This window comes from Salvia splendens, chromosome 20 (genome assembly GCF_004379255.2).
Source record: "Salvia splendens isolate huo1 chromosome 20, SspV2, whole genome shotgun sequence".
Lineage (NCBI taxonomy): Eukaryota > Viridiplantae > Streptophyta > Magnoliopsida > Lamiales > Lamiaceae > Salvia > Salvia splendens.
In genome coordinates, this window is record NC_056051.1 from 26042208 (window position 1) to 26057670 (window position 15463).

Sequence of the window (15463 nt, forward strand, 5' to 3'; positions counted from 1 at the left end):
TCTCTCTTACTTTACCAATTTTGCATTAAAACTCGTGTCGAACCTAAAGTGCATAATCTTTGGGGACGAAGGGAGTATAATAGAAGAAAATATTCCAAACAGTACACACACTGCACAAACACACAAACACACACACTGCAAGCACGCGCATACACACACTGCACACACATACACACAATCCACATGTATTGGACCAATTTTGGACTTTAAAAAGCAATTGACAGTTAACTTTTGACTGAATATATGGATCAAAACATATCGATTCGGACCAAAAGCTAATACATTTAATGCGTCAGATCAAAATATTTTTAGGCAGCTATACAAGACCAATTTTGGACTTCAGTGGATAATTTTAAATAAATACATATGCTTTTTGTGTGTGTATGTTCAATCCTTCTTCACAATATAAACTATTCAATCATTTTTATACTTTAAAACTTTGATTTTGCATGGGAAAGGAATGGCAAAAAGGATAGTTGTGCTCAGAAGGGAAGTTGCCCAGAGGAATGAGGTTGGAGTCGTCTACCTCGAGTCGCTTGTATGAAAAACCAAGCAGCTCATATCGGACGTTACGCGGTCGATGGCTGCGGGGAGTTCATGGTCTCCGTGGCAAGCCAAGAAAGGCCGGAGGCGGAGCTCACCTGCAGCTGCCACCGTGATTATCACAAGATGGAAGCAGTGGAAGATTACTAGGTCTTCAACATATTTCAAAATTATTTTATTTGGAAATTCAAATAATCCAATGCATTTATATTATAACAAGTTTTAATTGTATAATATGATACTATATAATAATGTAATATCATGTTTTAATAATATAATTTCATTGTTTGGTCGTTACCGTGTCGTGTGTGTGTGAATCAGTGTGTTAACATTCTAATTTGGAAACTCCGTCCCATTAAATTTGAAACGTTTTCATTTTGAGGTTGTCCAACTAAAATGACATATTGCACACACTACTCACAACCTGCACGCACACTGTACGACTAGACACACACACTGATTCACGCATGCACAAACACTAATTCACACATACAAATATCTATCGGTAATCTATTGATGTGTTTTGTGTATATATGTGATCTTTAAATCTATTTGCCTCAATTAAAAGTGGAAAAATAAAAAGAAAAAATTGCTTGATGTTTTATAAATTAAATAACTCCCAATTTTTTTAGAAATTTTGAAAATCGCGCGTAGGTAGATTTTATGAAGAAAATAAACTATGATACTAACATACTACTATGGTTATATGCTTGGATTATTTTTTATGAAGGTAAATACAAAACTCATCTAAGCATTTGTTATTACTTCATTGGCCCATGTACAAAAAGGCCTCTAGAAAGTTTGTCAACATCTTTAGATAATTTGAGGCTATGTAGGTATAAGATGAGGCCCAATATTTTGTTATTTTATTATTTTATGTAAGGCCATATTATTTGTCACAAATTATTTTAAAAAAAATATTGTTTGTCGTAATTTATTAGGCAGAAAATAATAGCCTTAAAAATAAGTTTACTTGCCTTTAATATTCAAGTTATAGATATATACTTCATATTTTTATAAATTTATCTTGCGAATATTTAAAAATATCATAAAATCGTTTCATTTACAAAGTAATACTAGCATAACCTGGTTTAAGACTAACAAAACTACGTCGTATGTATTACTACAAAATTGCACACACAGCCCCCCACTCAAAACCTTGTTTCTTTGAGTGAACTACAAAAATGGTCCATGGACTATAGGTTTATCTCGTCCATAGTCCCTGGACTTTAAAAATATCACCAGACATCCCTGGATTAAGTGTTTATCTTGAAATTGGTCCTTTTGTCATTTTTTGATACGAAAATACCCTTTTGAGGGTTTGAGCAATTTGGTCTTTTCACACTTTTAACATTTTAAATCTGATATCATTTCAGTGATATATTAAATCTGATATTATTTCAAAATGATCATTTTCTTCCATTTTGTCATCTTCAATTTGTTTCTTTATTTTAATATTAGATTTAATTTTATAAAATTAAATTTTAAATTTAGATTTTTAATATCAGTAAATTTTTATCAATTAAAATTATCAATTCATAAGCACTATAAATATTGATTAAAACTATTGATTTTTGTTATTTAATATAATATTCAGTTGAATCGAAGAAGTATAGAAAAATAATATTAATCATGATGGAAAAATAAGAGCTATTATACTTAGCCTTCGTTCGGTTGTTATAATTGCTTGTGATTATATATTATGAAGTTGACTAAAAATTTGATACTACTAAAAATTTTATATAGGAGTATTTTGTTTAAATTTTCTAGTTAATTTTGATTGTTTTCAAATAAATAAATGAAAATTATATTAGTTTTACATTAGATGGATATTTATTTCAGAATAATTGTGTTATATGATATATTTATGATTAAAACTATTAAATATTGATTAAAACTAAGTTGGCATCAGCATACCTTATTGATTAAATATTAAACACTATCAGATATTGTTTAAAACTATTAATTTTGTTATTTAATACTCCCTTCGTTCCATAGTAATAGAGTCATTTTGTCATTTTGGTACGTTCTATAGTAATAGAGTCATTTTCCTTTTTAATAAAAGTCAACACATTTCTCAACACCTACTTTACTCTCTCTTACTTTATTATCTCTTCATCTCTCTACCTTTTTCATTTTCCAACACATTTTTTCTTAATCCTCGTGCCGAAAAGAAACACCTCATTTACTATGGAACGGAGGGAGTAGTAATTTTAATAATTAATAAAAATTTATTGATATTTAAAAATTTAATTTTATAAAATTAAATCTAATATTAAAATAAAGAAACAAGTGAAAGATAACAAAAGGGAAGAAGAATAATAATTTTGAAATAATATCAGATTTAATACATCATTGAAATAATATCATATTTAAAATGATAAAAGTATACAAAAACCAAATTGTCCAAACCCTCAAAAGGGTATTTTCGTATCAAAATATGGCAAAATGACCAATTTCGAGATAAATCCTTAATCCAGGGATGTCTGACGATATTTTTAAAATTCAGGGACTGTAGGCAAGATAAACTCATAGTTCATGGACTCGTAGTTCACTCTATTTCTTTTCGTAGACTTTGCTATAAATGGGCTTCATTTCTTACAAATTAATGTCACGATTCATTCTAATTCGATGAATCTATGAAACCTTATTAATATTCTAATAAACAATCGTTGTCACCATATATTCCATATGCCACCCCCACTCATTTAATACTACAATCTCCATATTTTGTTTCTATACCTAAAATCATGGAGTAGAAATTGAATGCTCCCTTCATCCTGATTACTGTCTCGCATTTTGTTTTCAGTCCTTCAACAAATATATGTTTTATTTATTTTTTACTTATTTTGATAAACATCTCCAAAATGTAATATTTTTATTATAAAATTATAAAAATAGAATCCACATTGTAATAATATTTTTATATACTTTAAATTAAAGTGACAGATAATCACCAAAAAGGGAGTAATTAATTACATATATTCATACCAAAAACTTGACTTGTGTGGGGGAGAAAGTGACTCGGTGGCCTTCAAGAATAATGCCACTAGACAAAAATCCGTTCTTGATGTTCAACATCTGTCAAAATCACAACCAAAATCGAGGAAATAATAATAAATTATACAGCAGCCTGCAAAATCTCTATTTCAAAATTCTCAAACCCTGCAAACTTTTTTTATTGAATCAGTGTAATTATTGTAAAATTAAAATTGAGTGTAGAATAAAAAAATGGTTTTTCTTTTGTAGTGATGATCAAGATTTAGTGGGAATTTCAAGAAATTGGTGAAGAGAGCTGATGTTCAGCTGTAAACAGGTATATCTCTCATGCCCATCTTTTCTTTCTTTGGTAATTTGTTCATGGTGATGAAATTTGAATAAATTGTATAAATTCTTGATGGCCCAGAATATAAAAATTGAATCTTGGCAAAGTTTTGAGCTTGTAATTATGTTTAGATTTATGTTTCTTGAACTTATCGATGCTCATATGCTTTTCTCTGTGTGTGTGTGTTTCACTTTTGCAGGTTGGATTTTGGGTCTTATTTATTGAGTAATGAATGATCAAAGGAAATACAGTAAATTTTATTTCTAGGGTTTATTCTTCAATTCTTTTTTAGGGAAATTCCTAAAACATGTGTAATATAGTAGGATTGGGATTCATTTGATTCCATATAATTTCCATTTACATGAATTTGGGAATAAAATTAGAAGTTTTTGGAGCAGATTTGTTGTGTAAATGTCTTCATCAGTTTCAGAAAAGAAGGTTATGCCATCAAGGCATCTTTCTTGTCTCATAGCAATCTCAGTGTTTCTTTTGATCTCATCAACACTGTCCCTTATTGAGTTCCGTCATTCTTCAGCGCCTAGCCCGGTTTTCCCGTTTATAAGCTTGAGCAATGCATCATCAGCTGGCTCGAACTTGAGTAGAGGAGAAGGCAGTGAACAGGGGAGTCGTGTTCTTGATAGAGCGAATTTAGTTAGTGAGCTCGACTCACCAGGCTTGTCTTGTGACGTAGAGCGGACTCTTCTTAGGGTGTATATGTATGACTTGCCTCTCGAATTTCATTTCGGGTTGTTAGGCTGGAGGGGGACCGGGGATCATCAAATTTGGCCTAGTGTTGATGGAGGGAGCGTAATCCCGTCTTACCCCGGTGGTTTGAATCTGCAGCATAGCGCGGAGTATTGGCTCACTCTCGACCTTCTTGCATCGAATGGTGAGGATGTGGCCAGGCCGTGTAGTGCAATCAGAGTCAACAACTCGAGAGAAGCTGATGTAATTTTTGTGCCCTTTTTCTCGTCTTTGAGCTACAACCGGCACTCAAAGCGTCAGGGGAAGCATAACGTTAGCCTTGACAGGATGCTGCAGGAACGGCTCGTTTTGTTTCTGAAAGGCCAGAGCGAGTGGAAGCGATTTGGTGGGAGAAATCATCTGATTTTGGCTCATCACCCGAATAGCATGCTGCTTGCTAGGGACAAGCTGGGGTCGGCTATGTTTGTGCTCGCTGATTTTGGGAGATATCCGCCTGAAATAGCGAATGTCGAGAAGGATGTGATTGCCCCGTACAAGCATATGGTGAGAACGATTCCGGCTGCTGATTCTGCCCCTTTCAGTGAGAGGCCAATATTAGCCTATTTTCAAGGAGCAATTTATCGGAAGGATGTAAGTACTATCTCTCTCTCTCTATCTATCTATCTATATATATACCCGTTCGATAAAATATTTGTCTTTAATGCATAGAATCTTGATTTATGTTACAAAAACTGTGTTCGTGGTCTCTTTAGGCGCTTGTAACTGTGGATATATTGTGTAGAGATACTCGACAATCACCACTTTGCTTCAATAGCTATACAAAATAAATTGTGTTTAGCTAAGTATTGGTTGTTATTATTTCATTTACCCAAAAATGTCCTACTGCTTAGGTAATTACTGATTAGTACCCATTGTTTCATTTTGGAAATAAAATGTCTCTAAAAAATTCCGGCTGTCCGGGATATATCATTGTGGCAAATGAAATACAAAATTGTCATGTAGACAAGGGATATGTATTTTCGGCTGCCACAACGATATCCCGATCGTCAGAAAACTTTTGCGGGATGACGGGAACATTTTATTCACAAAAATGACAGGAAAAAATCGACCATTTAACCTATTGTTTTTATATATGATATGGATACCGCTTGTTCGGTTTTTCAGGGTGGAGCTATTCGTCAAGAGCTATTCTACCTTCTTAAAGACGAGAGCGACGTGCACTTCACATTCGGGAGCGTCCAAGCACACGGGGTCAGCAAGGCGAGCAAGGGAATGGCCTCGTCCAAGTTTTGCCTAAACATTGCTGGAGACACCCCTTCGTCCAATCGCCTGTTCGATGCCATTGCAAGCCACTGCGTCCCCGTGATCATCAGCGATGAGATTGAGCTACCGTACGAGGATGTTCTCGACTACTCGGAGTTCAGCATATTCGTCCGTGCATCGGATGCCATGAGCAGCAAAGGCTACCTCCTGAATCTTCTCAGAGGCATCAAGCAAGAGGAGTGGACCAAAATGTGGGAGAAGTTGAAGGCAATTGCCGGACAGTTTGAGTACCAGCACCCGTCACGGCCTAATGACGCTGTCGACATGATCTGGCAGACTGTTTACCGCAAGAAAATGCGCACGAAGCTCGATGTGCATCGGAGGACTCGCTACCGCAGGTCACAATTTCAATAATGTTTATAAAATGTTGAATTCTAGGAATTCATAGTTGAATGTTTTTGTTATCCCCAATTTTGCTGTGTAGAATATGAAAACTCTGTTTTTTTTTGCAATTTTATATAATTCTTGATTCTAATAGAAAGGGAACTATATATTCCTATGTGAAAATGAGCATAATACATATGTGATCAATGCTTAGAGTCTATAACACATGTTTGCTTCCTTTAGCTGCGTATACGAGGAAGATGCAACATCTAAACAAATGAAACAATTGTACGATATTAAACCTACACTGCAGGCATCAAGAGGCAGCGAAAATTTGTAACCTCGTCGTTTGCAGGGTCAAGATCGGTTGTGAATAGGGTCCGATCCTCCTCGGACTGTTCTCTTTTCCGATTGATTCGAATCAAAAGTCATTGCAGGCGAAGGCGCGGTTTCAAATGGCACGTCCAGTTCCTCTAAGGCCACGAGAAGCCTCCCTCCTCCTCCTCCTCCTCCCCGTCTTAGAGCAAGGCCGATGCTTCTTGTCGTGGGAACAGTTATCGAGAGCAGCCCGACACAGAAGAATACGAGAAGGGCAATCCGGTAAGTTGAGCGGCACATCTTTGAGAGAGAGAGATTCTGTCTGAAAATGAGGGTGCTTGTTTGTTTGCTTAATGCCTTATTTGTACTTGAAATCTAATGTTGGATTAAAGCACAAAGTAGAAAAAAGGGTCCCAAAACATCTAGAGAAGCTAAATTCACCCCAATCATAAGCAATGATAAGGCTGTTTTAGAAGATTTTGACAGGTTTGAACAAAAAGTTGGTTGGAAAAAGCATCAACCTTGAGAAGCCAAGAATCTTTTTAGCATTGGTTCCGAAACACCCTATTCCTTCCCGTCCTCTTTAAACCATCATTTGAAAAAAACCCGCCAAACCCCGGGAAGTTAGCCTAGTGACTAGTGCACGATTCAATTCAATGTCGTAAACTTAGGTTTTCGAGACTAATAAAGAATGTAGGTCGTCGGCTTAAGACAATGTCTAGATTGGTGAATCTACGCTCGCCGGGCCTAATAGAAGTAAACACACAAGTGATCACAAACATAACAAGACAAACACAAGAATTGTTTACCTACTTCAATACAATCTGTAGCTACGTCTATGGGTGATGTTAAGCTAGAGATTTTACTGTGTATTGAGTCTTCACTATTCACTTCCTTTCAGGCTCCGTACTTGAACACTAGTAGATTCTTCCAAGGGAAGATGCATCGTAGGTTAAGGTGTACACAAAATTTTGCATTTTAGAATACAAGAACTTTTTAGTGATTTTTTTCATCCAATGTAGCATATGAGAACCTTCAACGGGCAAGTGAATAGCTTTTCTTGGTTTGTTGGAATCATACTAAAAAATATAACAAGTCACTGAAAAATGTTGTGTTCCACATCACTTTCAAAAATAGTGGCTTGCTTACTAAAGTTGAGAAGTTTGCAAAAAAGCTAGATAAAGTGGAAAATTACATAGGTCATATTGATAGTACACATAAAAATCACCCACACAAAATTACAAAGCATTATTTTGCTTTTTTTTGGGCAAAACTCTTGCATTGAGAGAGAGTCTTGGTTACTTGTGCTTAATGGATTTCCTTTATGCTTTTCTTTACTTCATTCTTTAGATTGTGTAAAACACTAAGATAAATCTCCCTTCATTCAAACTTGTAATAGTCCTTCAAATATACCACACTTCTATTTATTTCCTATTCTTTTAATTTTTGGGGATGGAGAAAAGATAGAATTTTCACTAATCCATGCAAGACTCTCTTTTCCTTTTAAACACTCTCTTTATCCAAGAAAATGTCACATCCGAAAACAAGTAGTACTAAAAATTTGATTTGTTTAATAGTTTTGTATTGTTTTGATAAGCATAGGCAATGACAAATCTAGAAAATAGAATTCTACAATCGACCCGAAGCTTGAAGAATTCCCGAAGGCCCTGCGTATTCGAGTCTAATATGTTGTTGTATCCAAGAATTTTGTTTTTGCTCTTTTTTAAAAATGGATTGTGTCCATGAATCTATTTCGCTAGTTTTGTTGTATAGTAATACTAGTATTTCTTTATTTTCTTTTCTTTTTAAACTGATTTTATTTAAAGTTTTTTCTTCAAAATAGTAGTACTAAATAATTATGTATTGTATGAAAAGCTTAATTTAATTGAATTCTCTGTCCCTCAATGGTTGAGCGTAGAGTTTGTTGAGAGTGTTGTAAGAGGAACTTGATCGTACTGACAAATGTGGACTTAGACCAAGATTAAAAAAAATACGTACCATACTATTTACATAGGAATTTATCTTCGATGACTTTTTATTCTTGATGAATAAAATCAGTAAATTTGATTTAATTAAAAATGGATCCCAATTCCCAAATGATGTAACAATACAACTGGATTTTATATTCTCATTCTTTTTTCTGTAGAAAACTCTTATGCTAGAATATTACCAAATCACGTACAAATAGAGAAACTCAGAAAATCATACTCCTCCGTCCCGGCTAAAATGACACATTCCTTAGCTGGTACGAGATTTTAGGAGTTGTTGTTAAAGTATTTAATTGGAGAGAGAAAAAATGAGTATAAATATTAACATAGAGAGATAAAGAAAGATGAATATTTTAATAAGAGTGGAAAAAAATTATTGGGTTTATTAACTGGAGAGAGAAAGATTTCTAAAAAAGGAAATGTCATCTTATTTGGGACAAGCTAAAAAGGAAAATGTGTCATCTTAAGTGGGACGGATAGAGCACTTACTTTATTAACAATTTAAAATTAAATACGGTAGTATATTTCGTACTATTTTTTCATTTCAAGTATTAGTATTTATTTATTCAGTAATTATTAAATAAATAAATATTATTGAGATGGATTTGTATTTGAAGAGAGAAAATTGGCCGGCAAATTCCTCCGGTAAGCGCGAATCGCCAAGATATGAAGATCATCTCTCTCATAAAATCAATCAAACACAAACCACATCTTCTCCAACTCCACTCCTTCCTTCTCTGCTCCTCTCATTTCTTAAACCCCACCGTTTTCCTCGCTTTCCTCTCCCGCCTCTCGCTGCTCGATTTATCCTACTCCGGCAGAGTCTTCTCCGCCTTCCCAGAGCCCAACATCTCCCTCTACAACACCCTAATCAGGGCCCATTCCTTCCGCCGCGATTCATCCCGCAGAGGCTTCCAATTCTACCATGAATTGCTTCACTCCGGCATTTCACCAAACGCGTTGTCAGCAACCGCCGCCATCAAGTGTTGCGCGAAGATGGAGTCCTTGAGAAGCGGGACGCAGGTCCATGGAAGGATTTGGAGAGACGGGTACTTATCTGATTCGCTTTTGCAGACAACGTTGATGGATTTCTACTCATCTCTGGAGAAGGGCGATGACGCCTGCAAAGTGTTCGACGAAATGCCTGACCCAGACGTTGTCGCTTGGAACGTCTTGATCTCTTGCTACACTCGCAACGGGCGAACCCGCGATGCCTTGGCTTTGTTTGACGAGATGAGAAGTTCGAATTCATGTATCCCTGATGACGTCACTTGCTTGCTGATGCTTCAAGCTTGCGGCAGCTTGAATTCGTTGGAATGGGGCGAGAAAGTTCATGACTTTATCTTAGAACACGGCTTGATCGGTTCGAGAAGAGTCTCCAACTCCCTCATAACGATGTACTCCCGCTGCGGGTGCGTCGAGAAAGCGTTCGAGGTGTTTCGCCGCTCGGCTGATCAGAGAGACGTCGTGTCGTGGACTGCGATGATCTCGGGACTAGCAAGCAACGGCTATGGCAGGGACGCCGTCGAGGCGTTTGAACGGATGCAGCGCGAAGGGGTCTCGCCGGGGGAGCAGACGTTTACGGCCCTGTTATCCGCGTGCAGCCACTCGGGGCTGGTGGACGAGGGCCGGATGTATTTCCAAGCCATGGGGCGCGATTTTGGCATCACGCCTAATGTCCACCACTACGGGTGTATGGTGGATCTCCTCGGCCGCGCAGGGCTGCTGGACGAGGCCTACGGCCTCGTCCGTTCGATGAGGATCAAGCCCGACGCTACAATGTGGAGGACGTTGCTCGGAGCGTGTAGGATCCATGGCAATGTTGGCCTCGGGGAGCAAGTAATCGAGCATCTCGTTGAACTTAAGGCTCAAGAAGCCGGGGACTACGTGCTCCTTCTCAACATATACTCGTCGTGTGGGGATTCGGACAAGGTGATGGAAGTTAGGAAAGCTATGAAGGATAAAGGGATTCACACGACGCCTGCCTCTAGCACGATCGAGTTGAAGGGTAAGGTGCACGAGTTCTTCGCGGACGATGTTTTGCATCCGCGGAAGAGGGAGATCTACGAGATGCTCGGAGAGATCATCCAGCAGCTGAGGATTGGTGGTTATGTGGCTGAGATATCCTCGGAGATGCAAAGGGCTGAATCAGGGAGCGAGGCGTATGTCTTGTCCTACCATAGTGAGAAACTCGCGGCTGCTTTCGGGATTCTCTCTACGCCCCCCGGGACTATGTTGAGGATTGCGAAAGACCTGAGGATATGTGTGGATTGTCACAACTTTTTCAAGATTCTGTCTTCGGTGTACAACCGGAGAGTGGTGATCAGGGATCGCGCTCGTTTTCATCATTTTGGAGACGGGGTTTGCTCTTGCAACGACTATTGGTAATGGGCTGTGTCTGAGATTTCGGAGGGGACTATAACGGAATGCGGGCGAGGTTCATCAGTGAGGCTCACAAAGTTAAGCACGCCCGGGTGGAGAGAAGGCCGGAGCGCCTTGAGCTGTCGCGACAAGGCTAGCCGATTTTCGGGTGGACAGTGATAGTTGCATTTAAAGATCTAATTGCAACTGAAGTTGTCGTTCAGCTCACTCTGTTCATCAACTTCTTGTTTGTTATGTATTTTGAATTGAGAGATGCAGAATCATCATACACAATCAAATATGCAAAAAATTCTTACTTGGAGTTTCTACTTAATTAGTTAAGGGCTTCATTCGTCCACAATTATGAGTCTCTTTATTTGTCACGAATTTGAAAAAATACAAGTTGAAATGAGACTCCTATTTGGCAGATAGACCGAAATCCAAATGGGGCTACTATTGTCAGACGGAGAGAGTATGTGATTACTATGTTTCGGGGAAAGTGTCTTAAAGAGGTTTTATAAGTGATTTGTTCGTTCGAGTCTAATCTGTCAAACTGAACAACATTCATAAGATTCAATTTTATCTAATCCATCAAACCAAACATTCATAAGATTCAATTTTATCTAATCCATCAAACCAAACGAACCTGAGAGAGTGGGAGAGAGAGAACAGTGATAGACGAGAAAACAAAATGCAGCACTGCAGCAGTTCGAACAGCGTAGCAACACTGTCTCTGAAATGTTATTACCAAATATGGATAAAACACAGAATCCCTCAACTTGTGAAAACACTACATAACCAAATTTCTATGTAAAGAAAGTGACGATGGGTTTTTTAAGAAATATGCCTACAAAACTGAAATCCGATGCCCCAATCGCCGCACTACTTTCATTATTCTTACCCTCAAAATAGATACTGCCGCTTGAGCTCTACCAAGACTTGCATTCATGCAGCGACCGCCTGCTTCTGAACAAACGCCACACCTTTCTCGATGCTCGCCTTCAGCTCTGTCTTGAGCTCCTGCAACGCCTTCTGTTCGTACTCGGTCAGCCCTTGAAGCTCGGACAAGATCACCACCTCCACCCCGTCCTTCCCGAGCTTGACCCTTGATGCGAAGAACGGAAGCTCGGTCAGCTCCGACTGGATGAACGAGCACTCGTAGACATCCGTGTCCCCGTCGAGCGCTCGGAGCGAAGACTCGACGAATCGCGCAGCAGCGTATGCCATGGAAAGGGTGGCGGACCCGGCTCCTGCTTTTGCCTCGACTACCTCAGTCCCGGCGTTCTGAATCCTCACGGTCAGTTCTTGCACTTCCTCGTCAGTAAAAGTGACTGACGGCTTCGCCTTCGACAGTAACGGCAAAATGGTGATCCCCGCGTGTCCACCGATGACTGGGACGTCGACGTCAATGAGCTTCAGGTTCTTCTTCTGGGCGAGGAATGTGTTTGCTCTGACGACGTCGAGAGTGGTTACGCCGAAGAGCTTCTTCGGATCGTAAACTCCTTTCTGTTTCAAAACCTCAGCAGCGATCGGAACTGTGGAGTTGACTGGGTTGCTGATGATGTGAATGAAGGCATTGGGGCAGTTGTCAGCGACGGCCCCGACCAAGGTCTTCACGATGTTGGCGTTGATGTTGAAGAGGTCATCACGAGTCATGCCTGGCTTCCTCGGAACACCAGCTGGGATGACCACAACATCCACGTCTCTCAAACAAGCAGCCAACTCAGACTCTCCTGTGAAATCCGACACCTTGGACGGGGTGTTGCAGTGGCTGAGATCGGCAGCAACTCCCTTCACGTTTGCTATATCGTAAAGGTTCAACTCGGAAACCAGTGGCGACATCTTGACCAAAAGGGCTAGTGGCTGGCCTATACCGCCAGAAGCTCCAAGAATAGCCACTTTATATGATGCCTGAGGCTGAACACGACTGTAAGATCTGTTGCTGCATCTCCAGGCCTTTGAATTATATCCCTGCTTAAGAACTAGAGTGCTTTCATCACCCAAGAACGACGATTGTGACTCACAGCTCACGGAGTTTCCTGCCTTGAGGCCACTGAAGCTCGTAAGGTAATTCTTTGGGTTCAACTTCACGCTGGAAGCCTTCAACTGCGTGGAACCAACTCTGGGCCCGGCAGATGCAGTTGATCCAACAGAAAAACCGGTTGCTGATGTTGCGGCCATCTTAGAGTTGCAACCTGCATGGATCAGATTAGAGTTCTCAACTTTCTCGGATAACAATTACAATACACATTATACAGAACATCATTAAACAACCTAAAGAATCCAGAAAGTGCACAATTTATGCAAGTTTTTTCATGATAAATACGAATGACGACAATACAACCGGACAAACATGACAAGAGCTTACTAAATCTCAATTTTTCAGTATGCATCAGTCTCTCAGATAGAAATCCTATGTTCCAGCAAGAAAAGAACAAACTTTCCACTGATTCAAAGGCAAACGATCTATTGTTCCTAATAACATTGTGATTGAACATCAACACTCGTACGAAATCCTTTCGTGGTGTATTCTTCATCCAAGGATTTTGACTAAGCAAGTAGACATATCTAATCACTTGGCTGAGAATCAGATTGGACCTTAGCTTAAACACCAATTAACATAATTTCATTTTCTAATATTTCGGATGTCAGTAACCGGTTTCAAACCAAACACTTCATGAATATAGTTTAGCAGCCTCATATCTACTCTCAGATGATAAAGAAAAATGAACCACTACCTAAAATAAATTAATCATCGCAACAGAAACTGCCAATTTTCATCCTTGCATATAAAAATCCCAAGGAATAAGTACAAAATAACATCAGCTTAAAAAACCATAAACTGAAGAAAACTTTAGATCTATTGCATCACAGATTCACAGCACACATCAATGAGCAGCTCACACAAAGTAAACCAGCTAAAAAACCTGCCCTTTTTTGTTCCTTTTTCATTTTTTTTAAATCCCAGCGACAGTCCAAGATCAATAAGAAACAACATAATATACATAAAAGTTCTTAATAAATTAAGCATCGCAACAGAAATCTGGCAATTTGCATCAATTAACACTTGCTGGTTTGCAAATAGAAATCTCAATAAATAAGTAAATTTCAAATAGTATCAACTTAATAAACCACAAATTGATGAAAACCTTTAGATCTATTACATCAATGAGCAACTCACTATTCACACTCAGTAAAACAGCTAGAAAATCTGCATTTTTTCCTTCCTTTTTTATAACAAATGACATAGAAAAGGAAACAACTGAATACACATAGAAATTCAAAATAAATTATAACATCGCAACCGAAAACCGGAAATTTTCACTTGCATACAGAAATCTCAAGGAATAAGTACATCAGCTTCAAAAACCACAAGCTAAACAAAAACTTTAGATCTATTCCATCACAGCTCACACACAGTAAACCAGCTCGAAATCAATAAGAAGCAACATAATATAATAAAAAAATCAGTAAAAAACGAATCTATTAAACGCAAATTAACACATTATATATCGAATCAGCACTTCCAATAAATGAATACGCAAACAGATCTACGAGCTAAAGCATGAGCAATCGAAACATACGCCAATTTAGGAATCAATAAAGAGCGAAAATTGAGCAGAAATGGAGTTAGGTAAAGAGAAAAAGGGAGGAAAAGGGAATACAATGGGAACCTTTTGTAAGCGTGGACGTTGATTTCGACAGAAATGCAGATTTGATATTGTAGGAGGGTTGTTTTTTTGGAGAATAAAAAGGTGGGATTTCAAAACACGCACAGACCCGCTGGAGTGTGTGTGGTTGAGGCGTCTTAATTTCTCCGCCAAATAGCCCTCGATTTAATCCCTCATATATATTTCCAATTTCACCAACTCTTATTCTTTTTGTTTTTTCTATTTTATCGAATATCTCAATAATAACCACCCTGAACCGAATCGAATCGAACCGAAATATTGGATTCTGTTCGAATTTTTCTGATTTTCGATTTGAATTGGTTTTTATAAAAGTCTGAGATAAAAAATTTTAAATTATATTTACTATAACTTCATTTGTTCATAAAAAAATAGTCTAAATTTTTTTGTTGGTCTTTTAGAATTAACCTTATTTCTATTTATTGAATTTTTATTTATGTTTACTTGAATATTTCTATACCTAATGCATAACAATAACTAAAAATTATCTTGGATTTTTAAAAAAATTTAATTCAGTTTGGATTTAGCTTAAAATTTTAAAAATTATGAATTTAGATTTTCATATTTTTGGTCCCTCAAAATTCTGATTTTCGAAATAATTTAAATTAATACAATTAAAACCCGAATGCTTACCCCTAAGTCATTCATTAGATTAGATACAAGTACGACTTATTTTGGTAACCTTGTGGCTATTGAGTAATCATCATATTACTAAAAGAAAAATCAATTACCAAAAAAAGTTTATATATGTGGCCATTGGAAAAGTGTCCAAACAAATTTCCAAGAGGTTACTTACTTATCAAGCATGATAAGAGCCAACAATGAAATCAATTGAACCCTTACTTTTGTTTATATATACTATTTGGGAATATTAAAAATTTTAGGTT

At 37.7% G+C, this 15463-nt stretch overlaps 3 protein-coding genes across 6 annotated transcripts; 2 read left to right on the forward strand and 1 right to left on the reverse strand.

Annotated features, from left to right (window-relative positions):
* Positions 1-3568: 3568 nt before the first annotated feature.
* On the forward strand, positions 3569-6714 carry LOC121781844 (probable arabinosyltransferase ARAD1). 2 transcript variants are annotated; one of them, XM_042179546.1, is made up of 4 exons: positions 3569-3859; positions 4068-5203; positions 5738-6234; positions 6576-6714. In XM_042179546.1, exons 2-4 carry the CDS (start codon positions 4280-4282, stop codon positions 6595-6597), a joined length of 1443 nt encoding a protein of 480 aa, XP_042035480.1. In that variant the 5' UTR covers positions 3569-3859; positions 4068-4279; the 3' UTR covers positions 6598-6714. The 2 variants fall into 2 exon arrangements, with proteins under 2 accessions (XP_042035480.1, XP_042035479.1); XM_042179545.1 differs by having other exon boundaries at positions 6534-6646.
* A 34-nt stretch (positions 6715-6748) lies between these two features.
* On the forward strand, positions 6749-11257 carry LOC121781843 (pentatricopeptide repeat-containing protein At3g47530-like). The gene is made up of 2 exons (XM_042179544.1): positions 6749-6820; positions 9144-11257. Exons 1-2 carry the CDS (start codon positions 6753-6755, stop codon positions 10912-10914), a joined length of 1839 nt encoding a protein of 612 aa, XP_042035478.1. The 5' UTR covers positions 6749-6752; the 3' UTR covers positions 10915-11257.
* A 330-nt stretch (positions 11258-11587) lies between these two features.
* Positions 11588-14695, reverse strand: LOC121782869 (malate dehydrogenase, chloroplastic-like). 3 transcript variants are annotated; one of them, XM_042180848.1, is made up of 2 exons: positions 14562-14695; positions 11588-13082 (listed from the first exon to the last, which is right to left on the reverse strand). In XM_042180848.1, the coding sequence occupies exon 2, from the start codon at positions 13066-13068 to the stop codon at positions 11833-11835; it is 1236 nt and encodes a 411-aa protein (XP_042036782.1). In that variant the 5' UTR covers positions 13069-13082; positions 14562-14695; the 3' UTR covers positions 11588-11832. The 3 variants fall into 3 exon arrangements, with proteins under 3 accessions (XP_042036782.1, XP_042036784.1, XP_042036783.1); XM_042180850.1 differs by having other exon boundaries at positions 14553-14686; XM_042180849.1 differs by having other exon boundaries at positions 14472-14686.
* Positions 14696-15463: the final 768 nt, after the last annotated feature.